Source organism: Strix uralensis, chromosome 3 (genome assembly GCF_047716275.1).
Source record: "Strix uralensis isolate ZFMK-TIS-50842 chromosome 3, bStrUra1, whole genome shotgun sequence".
Classification (NCBI taxonomy): Eukaryota; Metazoa; Chordata; class Aves; order Strigiformes; family Strigidae; genus Strix; species Strix uralensis.
In genome coordinates, this window is record NC_133974.1 from 106080270 (window position 1) to 106095254 (window position 14985).

A 14985-nucleotide genomic window follows, 5' to 3' on the forward strand; every position below is an offset into this window, starting at 1 on the left:
AATTTACTACAATATTGAATTAAAAAGGCTATTTTTGGAGTCACTTAAAATTCTTTGTGGAACATATCTGCAAAAGCAAGCTACTTATTATTTGATAATACTCACCTAGACCTTGCTTGTGCTGGTTAAATAGAGTTGAAAGGAAAGTAACAGAAAGCTTTTCACAATCCTCTAAGTATTACATGGTCCATGTAACTGTTGAAAAATGCAGGTATGAGAACTGATCCTCAGAGCCTAGTGTGATGAGATATATCCATAGAGCTAGGCTAATTTGCATCAGATAAGGATCTGGCCCATAATGAATATAATCAATATGTAGACAAATGCTATTTAGAAAGAATGTTCTAGGAAAATTGGTGTTACCCATTTTCACAGAAAAATAAACAGTTTTTTAATCTCATCTTTAAATGCATGTTGCTGGTGAGTTTGCAAATTGAAGACAAAGATCAGAAGCACATATTCTGGTGACTTCTTGCAACAGATGTACTTAGGACTACAGAATGTTGCTTCTTAAACTGATGCCTGAATGACATATTTTATCACACTGACCCATTATGATTGAACAGTTGTATAATCTGTAATGTTACTAATACCTGGATGGATTCTAAGAGGTTATGCCAAGTATATGCCCAAGATGAAAGACTGCAAGTTCTTGTTGTTTTGATGATGTCTCCAGAGAGCAAGAGTATATTATTCTTAGAACAGTAGGACTTCAGTGCAGTAAAATGGATTTTAGAGTAATCTACATACCCTGAATAAGAAAAAATCACAGTAAAAGATAGCTTTGTTCACTTACACTAGAATCAATGAGAGACTGTAAGTAATGCAGACTGCTTGTTGTCTTAATGGTTTGATGTAAGTAGCTACTGCTTCTTTCCTTAAAATTTATATAATGAATCAACTGTGAACTTGTTTGCTCCATTTTAAATAGTAATACGATATTCACTTTGGAATACACTTCAGTGTTTATTCATTTAATGCAATGAAGAGCTGATTTCAACATGCCCTTTATAAACTCAGGTTAAACGGATATTCCACCATGATAGAGATAAGAAACTATATTCTTCCTTATCTTATAATTTTTGTTGATATCACCATAAAATATGTAGGGAAAATGAAAGGCATATCCACAAAAGGATTTATTTATGGGTAGGTGTATAAACATGTGTTAATATTCTACAATGAGAGTTATGGAATTAATCAGGAATAACCTTTGCACTTCAAATTCAGACTTCACTTCCATTTGAATAACCTTACAAGCTTTGATGAGTTACTGTACAGAGGTAACAGCACCTAAAGTAAAGGGGATAAGATATAAAGGCTGTGATGTACACAGTGTCTGTTTCACAACTGTATTCTTTTTTGTTTTCCAAAATGAGACTATTTGAGTAGGAATTTACTTTTTGACTGTGATAACAGGAACTAATAATATTTCTAGCCAGTAGCTTTGAGACATGTTAGGATCTCTCACCTGTAGTTGCATGAAGGAACGACAGGATAAGCGGTAAGCTCTTATCATTAGCAACTGAATACCCTGCTCTTTTAAAGTATAATTTGTTAGGAATGAAAGTCTCAAACTTAGGGGGAAAAAAAAAGAAAAATAAAAAGAGAAACAATAAAAACGTTGCATATTAACAGACTTTGTACCCTAATGCGAAGCTGCTTGATTGAGCAGCATAGTGTCAACCATGTCTTTCTTCTAATGCTAAAAGTAATGCACATAGACAGAGTGACAATCAGAGTACAGCCTCCCATCAGCTGTAATTAATCTTTTAGTTAACAGAGACTAGAAAAGCTTCTCATCAGCCTCTTCTGAAGTCTGAGGCACCCTGTTTTTTGATGTTTGCATTCTGAGTAAAATTGTCCCCACCAGTTCTAACAAATTGAAACACCAGGCTAATTATGGCAGCTAATGAAGTGTGTGGAATGGTCACAGCTTGTCGTGAAACTGTTCCTTCAGCTCAGATTAGAGTTTCATCAATCACTTTTTTAAACTGATCCAGAATTGCTTCTGCCCAGTGCTTGGCATTTTTAATGCTGTTTCTGTAATTGGTTTTTTCCCCAAAGCTTAAGCTATTTTTTGAAATATTACATTCTCAGGACAGGACTTACAAATTCCAGTTTATAAAAAAACATTTCATTATCACCTCTATCAGCTGATCAAGTGCTAGAAAGCTAATAAAAGAAGCAGAAATATAAAATTTGATATATTGCTTTTAATCCAGCTAAAGGTAGCAATAAAGCATATACACATATATGTATATGAATCATTATTACTGTGGGCTGGATGTATACTGCAATCTCATGAGACATGGTTTGTGGGCTGGATGGTTCAAATCCCACTGAAGGACCTAAATGAAATGAATGAGTTGGTCTTAGCTTATTTCCTAGTGGATTGTGGTCCTCCATATATCACTCAGAGAGTTTGGCATGATTTGTAGTTTTTGCAGATGCCCAAGCCTTTGGCAGGAGTAAGACCAAAATGTGTTGCTATTTAAAGAATTTCAACAGTTCAGGTCAAATCCAAAGTCCTCAGAGAAGTATGGGAAACTTTACAGTATAACTTATATTGCTACTACACTGTCAATGAATAAATTAGCATATAAAACATTGTAAAAATTCCTAGTTCCTGTTCATTTATAGATATAATAGTACTCAGCTATACATTGAAAGTTCTGCATAGACATTAAAGACATAGATGTTAAAGAAAGTTTAAGGCTAAATTCTTTCCTCAACATGGACAACGGAGTGTAGAATTTAGTTTGGAAGTTATCCAGCTGAAAAAATGAAAGAAACTTTTGCTTATATACTACCATAGAATATGTTTGCACAAGTTGTTACATTTAGTATATATAACATGTATTCATATCAGAACCAAGACAGCATGATTTTAGTTTTTGAAATGTTCAGCAATCTATTTTTTAAATTTGTGCTAATATGTGTAATCCATTTCATTTATATGAACACTGTTGAATCTGAAATAATGTTTGGCTATAAATATCAGCTGTTCCTCTCCCTGAAGTTTCTTAATCAGCAGCAGTTTGACAGAACTAGCTTCATGTCAATGCCAAAACAAATCTGTGGCGCCTGAGTGAATAATCAGTGTTGCTGATGCTATTCCTGAACTGTATCAAGGAACTGGTGGATTTACACAAGAGAAAAAGTGCCAATAAAAAATGAAGAAAATCATGACACAAAGAAGATATGTTATCATATATGAGCAAATACAGACAGAAAAAATAGCAATAGGTTTTATCAAGAGCTGTTTTTCCAGTTTGTTGATTAGTGAGAGCATCTGTGAACACTGGATAGATGAGTAGTTTTTCTAGTGTTAGCTGATCTCCAAAGTAAGCTGCCTGCAAAATGAGAAAGGCCTTTTCCTGTCTGATCGTCTCAATCTCTTCTGAAGGTAGTTTATATTTGCAAAACAGGAAAGCTGTTTTTCCCTTTAGCTTTCAGCACTGCAAGGACACATTGCTGACTCATGTTTAGCTAGTTGCCCACCAGGACCACCAGGACCTCTTCTGCAGAGCTGCTACCCAGCCTGTAGGCCTCTAGCCTGCCTTGTTCCTGGGGTTAGTCTGTACCAGGTGCATTTGTCTGTACTGTATGTTGTGAGGTTCTGACAGGCCATTCCTGTCTACATCACTCTCCATCATAGCCCTCAAGTGTATCGATGGCACCCATTAGTTTGGTATTGTCCATGAACTTGATGAGAGTGCATTCCATCTACACCTTCAGGTCACTGATGAAGATATTAAACAAGATAGATCCCAAGATAGCACCTGAGGAAATACATTTGTACCCAGGTTCCAGTTAAAGTACAAACCATTCATTGCTACCTTGATACTCCAGACAGTTATTACATCTATTAGTCTGCACATCTAGACTATAATTTACCAACTTGGTTAAAAGGATTCTCTGAGAGATTGTGTTGAAAGCCTTGTTAAATCTCAGCTAGGCAGAATCCATTGTTCTCCTTTGATCCGCATATCTAGTCATTTCATCACAGAAAGCAATCACGTTTGAAAGTATGATCCAGAACAACGTCAAACCAGATGAAATCTAATTGGAGCACTGTTTTTGCTGCATATGCCAAATACAGTGCAATCAACGTGCTTTTTTTTTTTTTTTTAATCGATTCTAAATGATTGCAACTTTTTTTCAAACAGATACAACCTAACCTGATAAGATAAAAAATATTTTCACTTGAGAATTCCAACTCAGAATTTTTCCTCCTTAACTCCTAGTGGCATGATTTTGGCAAGTTAGAGATGCAACTTGATCTTGGCAGGTTAAATGTTTTCTGGCTTTAGTCCATCAGGTTGAAAGTGGTTCTGAGTTTGTCTTGGCAGTCAACACTTGGCAATAGCTTATTTTCAGCTGGAAGGAGAATGTTGTGGTTGAACAGATTAGACAATGAAAGGGGCAGCTTATAAATGGCATAAGTCAAGATACTTATCCCTAAGTGCATTATTTGCTAATACAAGTCCTGTTGCTAGCAGTGTGTGTGTGATGGACAGGACAAGGAGTTGGTTTAAAAATGCAAGCACTATGATAAAAATATGTCCTTTACTTTTTCATCAGATGTTTTTAAGACTCTATATTTTTCTGTACGGAGGAATGTAGTGTTAGGCATAGACCCACCTCAGAGTTAATAACTTCATAAAAGTGTTATGTATCACTCATCAGTGTTTTCAGTGTGTATATATACATCTTAAATAAGGATTAACATCTACTCCTTTCTTCAAAAATATTTAGTTAAAATACCCTGCAAGAAGTAGACATTTGCATGACAATAACAAATAAATACCTCTTGGGATTCTGAATACCTACTGAACTATTTCAACTGCACATTTCTGTTTTAGCCCAGATTCAGTAAAGTTCAAGAGTATCCAAGTATGAAATAGCTTGTGGAGAAATACACATTGGTTTCTTAATTTACTTGTAAGAAAAGGCTACATTAGTTGAAAAAATAGAATATTATCTTTGGCAATTTTGGTTCAAATACAGACATTCAGAACAGAATTTGGGTGATGTTTCATAACATGAACATTGACTGAAATATGGTACAGCATGCATTGTCACTTTCTGTGTGGCAAGCTATACTTTTAATATTGATACTGGCTCTGAATATGTCTAAAAGTACCTGAAAAGTGTCTACATAAAGGTGATTTATTCTTCTTCAGTAGATTAACTTTATACACATAAATAAATTCATTATCTGAGCAGCTATTTATAAAGGAGAATATATTTATTTTTAAAACATTGCAAAGCTAGTACATGTTTGGGAGGAAGGACCAGACAGTGTCTGGCTTGCAGATCATCAATAAATGGAATAAATGAACTTACAGGGTACAGCTGGGAATTCCACCCTTCCTTCCCCTTGGGCAACGACAATGACTGCAGGGTACTAAGTAAATGTAACAAATGCAAATTTGGACCACAAATCTTCATTGCTAGTTATATTACACATGACAAAAAGGACAGGCTAGTTTCATATCCCAGGTTAATTTTAGAGATGCAATACTTATGAGAAAAAGTAATTCACTGGACCAAATCCTTCCCCTTTTTTCCTTTGTCCTTCCTTGCACAAAACTTCCGTCAAAGCTGAGAGATAATTTGCCTTTGCTTGTGAGAAAGCACTGTAAAGGTTGACACATTTGTAATCCTTAATGAACACAGCTATTGCAAAATATCTTATTCATTTAGAAATATTTGTGCTTTCCTTGTACAATGGCTCAAACTATTGCATTCTCAAAAGTATTTTTATTTTCTGTCATGTCATAACTTAATTTGTGCAACTGTAGAAGGGTACAGTGGAATATCCTTTTTTTCCTTTGTCCAAACTGCTTCTAACCACACAGAAGCAGGCTCTGTTAAAGGCTAGAACACATCCTCTCCTACCTTGCACAGATGAGGACAAGGAGTTTTAGAACTTGACTTTTGTTAGCCAGTTATCTCCAAAGCACAAATTAGCACAGCTTAGCTGCTGAGCTAAGAAAGCAAACTTCAGCGAGCACAGATTTAGTAGCAGAACACTTCCTTCTTAGAATATTAGAGAAAGGGAGGAATAGAGTTATAATTTCCATGTTAGGCTGTCACAGAGGAGCACACACTACTGTGCTGCTTGTACTGAACACATCATGCAGGAAGTATCTAAATCTATGCGATTATCAGATCAGTGGTTTTTCAAATGCATGAACCATAATTAGAAACCTTTTGTAATTTTTAGTAAGCACTGTTTGAGTTTGGTTTACTTATTTGTATTTTCAAAAGATGAAATGTGTAAAAGTCAGCGATAGTTGTAAATCTCCATGAAAATTTAAGTGTAATAATAATGAAATGTTTATTACATAAATAGCAATTAATATTTTTTTTTTCTGCTTGGAAGATAGGATATTAAAATAATGTTGTTAGATTTCCTACTGTGAACATAATTTCCTGATTTGTTTTTTACAACACATTATCATAATGTCAATAAAAGACTAAAACCAAGAAGTAGAAGAAACTTGCCTGATGTAAGTGTAACACAGAAGGTTATAAAGTTGCTTTTTATGATGGCTATACAATATCATTTTATTTTAAGATCTAATAGCAAGCTGATTCAAAGGGTAAGACTTGCACTTAGAAAGTCATTAAAGCAAGTAGAAAATTGCTTTCTACCATATTCACACAGTCTTTTTAAAACAAAGAGTTTTATTGTTGATGATGTTTGGATCTGCAGGAGGTAATTAGCGAATGACTTAGATGTCACACTCAGAGCCCTCAAGCTTGTCAAGAAGAACCATAAACTTGCAAAAAAAAAAAAAATAATCTGGCAATTTAGGAGGGAAATAGTGGGAAACGTGATCATAACATTTTGGGTCAGTTTGATCACTACCGTGTCAATCCACAATATGGAGAAAATCATGAAGTCTTCATGGAAGCACAGGTTTTTTCATTGCACTTACCCAAAAGAACAAAATTTAGAGGATTTAGAATTGGTAGTAGTAGTAGACAGCCCTAGAAGGAGGTAGATGATGGCTCCTTGTTCTTCTCCTCTGTATGGCGCTGGCAAGCTGAATAGGGAAAGGGTAACTCTATCTCCTTCATCACAGCAGTGGTCACTTGCCCACTGTAGTGCAGGGAACTCCGATTAGACATGCTTTTCCCTGGAAGTCAATACCTCTGCACTGACTCAATGAGATCCAGTCCCTAAGGCATGATCCAGGCTTTTGTTATTATCTCTTATTTGAAGGGGCTAGTTGACCCAATTGGTTAACACATTAGCTTTTCAATTTTATAGCCTTAAGTCACAGAAGACCTGTTCCCCATTTTTGGATATTTCTCCACAGCAGAAAGCAAAATTGGCAGTCTGTGCCCACCAGCCACAAAAACAGAGTTATGCCAAACAACTGTGTCCTGAACTTTATGGCTAATTAGCTGTTGAAGGTATGCCCAAGAAATAGGTTCTGTTGCCCATGGGGAAAAGTGTATAGCCATTATTAATGTCCCAGCTTATATTTTTCAATAGGTCTTATGAGCAGTGCTGCTTAAAGAGACTAAATGTACAACAGGGAATTAAAAATTATAGTACCCCTTTCACTGACTGAAATATTGTAAACTTGTTTCACTGAGGCCAGGATTGGTGTCAATGTACTTTGTGTGAAAAGTGCAATAGAAGCATTAGTATTTGACAGCCCTGGTTGAAATAAGTGAAATTAATGGAGCTCTTTTCATATACGACAAGGCCATGGCACCCCTTTCATGCTGCTTACAGACAGAGAAAAGTCAATACTTTTTTATTACTTGATGCTGACCTACATTCTGCACTACAAGTGCCAGGCCCACTAATTGGTTTCAGTTGTGAGAAAAGTTTGCCCCAAAGAAACACTGGAGCAGATAAATCAATCTTTTTTAGGGTAGCTTAGTGGGTTTTGAGCACTTGAAATGACATTTGTGTTGTATTGACAGAATGGGTTGTTACACTTATTTTGTCATGTCAGAAGGCCCTGTACTGGTTGGAAGTATTGTTAACCAGTATTGATAAATTTGCTAAGAATAAAAGTTAGCTGGATCAACATTTTACTTGTATAACCGCTTGCCATTTCTGGTTTGCTTCCTTGTTAGAGACCTCCATGGCTATTAATGTAGGTCAGGAGGCTTACTCTGACAGCTCATTTTAAAACTCTAATTTTACTATTACAAGCATTTGGATCATAGGGAATACTTAAATATGACCACTTAGTATTAAACAGAGGGGGTTGTGGACTATGGCTGTACAGTGGCACTTGGCAGTACTGCCTGGTTTTCAAATGAGGTGTGCACATGAGCTGTCTCCCAGCTTTGTGGAGAAAGCAAGATTGCTCAGTGGGCTTACCCTAAACTAGGGACATAACTACTGCGTGGACTTTTATGCAGAATTTCCCATTGCATCCTCTAAAGTCTAGATGTGTACCTGTGGATTTTGTTCCCTGTTTTTACTATTCAGCAGCATGAGGGTAGAATTAGGATTCTAGCAGCTGTGCCCACTTTTCAGTTACTCCTTCCTTTGATTCTTAACAGAATATATCTACAGTTATAGGTCTCTATACGATCAACAGATATAATTCCAGCACTACAAAAAAGTTTTTCTGAGATCCAAAGCTTTCATGGATCAGTTTACCTTTAGCATAGCACATGGTGTCATGGCTGACATCATGCAATTATACAGTGTCTTCAGTATTAAATTGGCTCAGAAGAGGACTCAGTGCTCTGAATCACTATTATGGGTAGAATACTTTTCATTAGAGAGGATATACAATTTATCTTCGAAACATCTTCACATGCTACTTCTCCTAACCTATGAAGGAAATCTGCATTCATACAATCTAATGCAACTTTGATCTCCATTTATGCAACCAAATCTATTTATGCAACAAAATGAAATTTTGTCATTACAGAGAAAGACTGTGCAAAGCTATAAATCAAGTATCATAAGTTTATTGTAAGCTAATTGTTCCAAGTTTTTTACATGCTTAACAGCTTCATAATTATTATGGACTTGATAGATTTGCTATAGGAAATTACCCAAAGTCTGTAAGCAGGAGCTGAGAATAAATTGTCATAATGGTACTTTCTGGCCTTAAAATCTGTGAGTAGATATGCTACTGCTGTTTGCCTGTTCTTGCTTTGGTCTGAAGCAGCTTTCTACTTCATTAAATTTTGAAGATACTTAATTGTAATTCCTATCTCATTCCAAAGTGCATTTTTATATTACAGGAAACAGTACAGTACTCTCAAAATTGTTTGGAAAGAAACCCTGTTAGTGCAAATTCATCACTAGAATATGAAGGGATGCATTTTCAAAGCCCTTCAAGCTGATATGTAGGTCTACAAGGTCTTGTTGGTTTGCCAATGTTATTTGTATGTGGTCTGTATTTATGTATGTCTGCATACTCAGGTGTAAAATCTCTTTAGAATTTGCTTTAATAATAACATTCCAAAGGTAAACTATGTGAGCATTTGGCAAGTCTAATCTATGATATGTGTGTTGATTGAGATAAATCTTTTGGTGGCTTATGTCGCCATTTTTGATGCCATTGTTTAGATCTGATGAACACACATGACAGTCAAGTAGTCACAGAATCACAGAATCATCTAGGTTGGAAAAGACCTTGAAGATCACCTAGTCCAACCATTAACCTAACACTGACAGTTCCCAACTACACCATATCCCTCAGTGCTATGTCAGCCCGACTCTTAAACACCTCCAGGGATGGGGACTCCACCACCTCCTTGGGCAGCCCATTCCAACACCTAACAACCCGTTCTGTAAAGAAATGCTTCCTAATATCCAGTCTAAACCTTCCCTGGCACAACTTGAGGCCATTCCCACTTGTCCTATGGCTTATTACTTGGTTAAGAGACTCATCCCCAGCTCTCTGCAACCTCCTTTCAGGTAGTTGTAGAGGGCGATGAGGTCTTCCCTCAGCCTCCTCTTCTCCAGACTGAACAACCCCAGTTCCCTCAGCTGCTCCCCATCAGACCTGTGCTCCAGACTCTTCATCAGCTTCGTTGCCCTTCTCTGGACACACTTGAGTAATTCAATGTCCTTTTTGTAGTGAGGGGCCCAAAACTGAACACAGTAATCAAGTTGCGGCCTCTCCAGTGCCGAGTACAGGGGTAAGATCACTTCCCTGTCCCTGCTGGCCACACTATTTCTGATACAAGCCAGGATGCCATTGGCCTTCTTGGCCACCTGGGCACACTGCTGGCTCATGTTCAGCCGGCTGTCAATCAACACCCCCAGGTCCCTCTCTGACTGGCAGCTCTCCAGCCACTCCTCCCCAAGCCTGTAGCGCTGCTGGGGGTTGTTGTGGCCGAAGTGCAGCACCCGGCATTTGGCCTTATTGAAACTCCTACAGTTGGCCTTAGCCCATCGGTCCAGCCTGTCCAGGTCTCTCTGCAGAGCCTCGCTACCCCCGAGCAGATCAACACTCCCACCCAACTTGGTATTGTCTGCAAACTTACTGAGGGTGCACTTGATCCCCTGGTCTAGATCATCAATAAAGATGTTAAACAGGAGTGGCCCCAAAACCGAGCCCTGGGGGACACCACTCGTGACCGGCCGCCAACTGGATTTAACTCCGTTCACCACAACTCTTTGGGCCCGGCCATCCAGCCGGTTTTTCACCCAGCAAAGCGTGTGCCCATCCAAGCCACGAGCAGCCAGTTTCACCAGGAGAATGCTGTGGGAAATGGTGTCAGATATCTTGAAAGGGTCTGTAGATCTTGTTAAGCTGTCAGTTGAACTTGAGTCACTTATGATTTACTAGAGTGAAAGGAGTCAAAGCTTGACAAATTTAAAAAGGAAGTGTTACATTAACTTCATTTGGGAATTTAAAATAGTTCTTGGACCTGAGAATTACAGGTCTCTGTTGCTGAGAATTATATGGCATGATTTAAGAATGTATTGTGGAAAAATTCCGTAAAGCTCAGCTCTATGCTCCTATGATCCTGAGACTGTAAAACTGTTGGGTCAATCTTGCCAGTATCTGGGAAATCATATTCGTAAGCTAAATAATTCCAGCCACCAACAATGGGGGACTGACAGTGAAAATAATTTTGAAGAAGCCTGTTTTTCTCCACTTACAACTTTTGTTCTTGCAGCTTAAAAAGTATTGTCAGCGTAACTTCATAACTTCTATGCTATGTAGCACTCAGTTTAAACTCAAGATGATCCTGGCAGTCTACTAGAATCAACCAGCAGTGCATTGCAATGCTTCACTGCATGATTTGAACCTACATTTCACCATTAAAATAGATAGACATGAGAACCTGGCTTCCAATTCCCTTCCCTTTATGCTGCTACAATGATACAGTGGGATAGACTCTCTTCAGTGCTGTGAGGTAGATCTTGCAAGGCCAAGTGGTATTTTCAGGCCTTACTTTCTCACTGTTAAAACCTGATTAAAATCTCTATCTTCAAATACAGAAATGGCTGGGGTTCTTTTCCTAAAAAGATATTTATATTTTATATGCATACTGTGCAAAATTTATCTAGTATACATTCTAAACTTCTTTAAATAGTCTAACTGTAAAGCCAGCCACACTTCTGTTTATCCATCAGACTCTGTGATGTTTCCTAAATGTGGTCAAACATAACTGCTGTCGTCATAATCAGAGCCAGTTGTTTAAATGCTCAGTTGTGAGTATCTAGTGAAATAGCTTTAAATAACAAGATAAACAGTACAGCTGCCAACCCAAAGTAATCTTACACTGAGGGGGCGTGTGGCAGAGAAAATTTCCTCTTTGTCATTTTGATTTGAGTTTGAAGCTGGACCTGGGCTTAGTTCCAGCTCAAAAAACTGTTCACTTCAAAGGCTCCTAAATCGTCCCAAGGAGCTAATTTTGGCAGCCAATTGTTTTTGTATGGCCAGGCATCCTAATAGCAAAAGCCGTCTGCTCCAGCAAATGAAGACTTCTTCAGTGCTCAGACTTACTATTCCTGATTTTATCCTGATGTGGGGGGTGTACACCTTTTACTGGTTTCCCTGTCTCACCCTGAGTTTGCTGCTTTTTTTGTTAAACTGTACCTAACTATCCTTAAACATGTACTTCCTATTTAAAAAAAAAAAAAAAAAAAGAAAGGATACTGCATTCTGCTCTGAATTACTGCTTAATTCTAAATTATAGCTGTATTATCTGTTTGCTTTCTCGGCAGCCAGAGCTGGGTTTTTTTCCCACTCCTATGAACAATATTAGCCTGGTGAATTTACTGAATTAAATATAACTAGCTTCACTTTATAAGGAAACTATTTGCAGTTATGCTGGAGTTATAATAATATTTATTATAATAATTATATGGACAACTTTTCCTACAGTAAGAAGGTGTTTGTGATGCCAAACACACAATGAAAATTAAAATAGTATGCCATTCTTAAAGTACAATATTAAAATATGCAAATAGGCTGTTTCTCTTGGGTAGGAAATTGTGTGGTATGAGACATAGAGAAACATTAAAAATTAAACCTTGTGAACAGTTAAGAATGGGGTAGTACTCACTTTAACCGCACACAGGGAATATTTAATTTTGAATGTGTATGTCTATCTTGCTATTTTAAGATTTATGCACCAGAATGTTGGAGGAATCATATCAAATGACTTTAAGTATGAGATGTAAGAAACGATATGGTCACAGTTTGGCATTATGCAGTGCAGATGAAACTCAGATGGGCCATGTCAGTGTTTGCATGAAGCTTACCAGCAGTTGTAGTTGCTCTGCCAGTTTATGGAGATTCAGCTAACTGTGTTCTGTGAAGCAGCTAAGTCTAAATTATCCAGGGAATGATACTTCTGCTTCATGTCATTTTTCAGAAATTAAAAAAGTAGTTTTCATTCTGTTTTTAAGATAAAATCAAACCTTTCCAATTCTAAAATGTGTCAAAAAAGTAAAAATTTCAGCTTTCGTTCACTCATGGCCTCAGACATTTTATGAAGACATTGAATTTCCGTGCACTTTCACAGAGCATCACTCTGACAATACGAAACAGTAGAAAGTGTTCAGACCAACTTATTTCTTAAAAATTAATCATCAAATTCTGGAAAGCTGGTAATTCATCTGTGTCATGTTACTTTCGGAAAGTGTAAACAATTTTAAAGCAAAACAAATATTTTGTATTGCTGATACTAGTTCCAATATTTCAAGGTCAAAGAAAATAATTTTCTTAAGAATGCATTAAAACCTTGATTTTAAACACTGTGGACTTGCTAATCATTTGCCATGAGCATTTATTAGTAAGTAGCTAAACCAAAATACTGTTTAGAATACTTAACATATTTTAGTTTCTTGTTTGTTTGCTGTATTTCCATTGTACTCTTAGGGCACAGGTTCACCTGAGTTTCTCTTATTCAATTTAGATTTGTAAGCATTTGCATTTTAAAAATTTGAATGTAATAACCAAAACCTTTTCCTGGAAAAAATGTGTTCAGGAATCATCCTGCTTGTATTTTTTCTATCAGAACTTGTCATCAATTTGTTGCCACTAATACATATTTAATATATATTCATTTTTTTACTATTTCTCATGGAGTTAGTTTAATATCCATGTTTTAATGTTAAACAAGGTAGAAAAGTTAAAATATTGCAAGGATGCCTTGCTGTCTTTAACCTACCTGGTTGCCAGGGAGGAGAATACAATTTTGTATACTGTGATTTGAAAAAGATTAGAAAATCTATTTCTTGGAGCAGGGAATTTCTGTAGTGCCTATAGTTACTTAGACTTTGAAATACATATTTGCTTTCAATTAAATCAATCAATTCTTGTGCTCTTCTTCAAAGTAATGTACATATAATGTAAAAATGTATGTTTCATATATATTATTTTGCATAATATGCATTCTAGATTATGTGATGAAATGTAACTAGAAGACAATATTTAGATCTCTAAAATACTTTAAAAAAAAAAAAGTTAAAACCATGAAAGCCAAACTTAACACTTTTTTTGTCTCTCATTTCTTTAGGACTTTCAGACAGTGTTACCACCAATTGTTCTCTTCGAAAAGTTTGGAAAAACTTATTCCAGAGCTGGGCAAATAGTGTAATTGTCCTGTAAACTACACAATATAGGACACCTGATAAGTACTCAATAAATGTATTTCAACAAATGCACAGCAGTATGTTGACTGAATGTCCCATAAAGTACTCTTTCTGTAAAGTGATATACTATGTCTGAAGTAAGTAGTATAAAATGATTTTGCTTGATCTTTAAGCAATACAGTTTCCAAGATTTATCAAAAAATATTTTTTTTGTGGTTTTGCAAAAAAAAAAAAGATATTATCTTAGGAAAATTATTTCTGAAACTGGTATTTTTTATTTAATGTAAATACTTTAGGATACAAAACCAGAGTAATCATGTAAAAGACTTGGAATCACATTGTATTTATTACAGGTTTGTAGGTGAGGTTATCACTAAAGAAAGAAATAAGGTTTAAAAATTACTTCTGTTGTTTTTTTCTCCCAACTATAACTATTTGGTTATTATTGTTCATCATTTACAGTGTTAGTATGCATCTTTTTTGGATACTGATCCATCTCTTTGGAAGGACAGGATAGGCTATTTACATAGGTGATATTATTTTAAATCCTTTTAGCTCTTCTGTGGGTGATACAGCTGTGTATTTATTCTTAGTCCTGTGTTAAGCAGACTAGTATGTGGGTACATAATCATGTGATGCTTGGCAGAGAAGAACACATTTGATCACACAAAACTGATAGTCTGCTGTGTTCACTAGCATGCAATCCTGCAAAATATTGAGTACCTTCAGAGCTCAGCATCGTGGGAAGATCAGCATTTCTTAAAGAGCAAATTCTAAGCGAATTCTTAAAATCATGTGAGTGAATTTTTACAGGAGTTTTATGCTGAATTCTCTAAGATACCATGTTTGATTTTTCGTATCATTTGACTATATTAGAATCAATTATATCTGTTTGTCAGTTACTCAATGGTAGGCTTTTCATT

General features: G+C 36.3%; 1 protein-coding gene across 1 annotated transcript in view; it reads left to right on the plus strand.

The window, feature by feature from the left end:
* Nucleotides 1–14131, plus strand: part of SPATA17 (spermatogenesis associated 17) — a 92479-nt gene extending 78348 nt beyond the window's left edge. The window contains exon 10 of the mRNA XM_074864855.1: nucleotides 13987–14131. Within this exon, the coding sequence (XP_074720956.1) occupies nucleotides 13987–14067 (81 nt within the window). The 3' untranslated portion in view covers nucleotides 14068–14131. The remainder of the gene's footprint in view (nucleotides 1–13986) is intronic.
* Nucleotides 14132–14985: the final 854 nt, after the last annotated feature.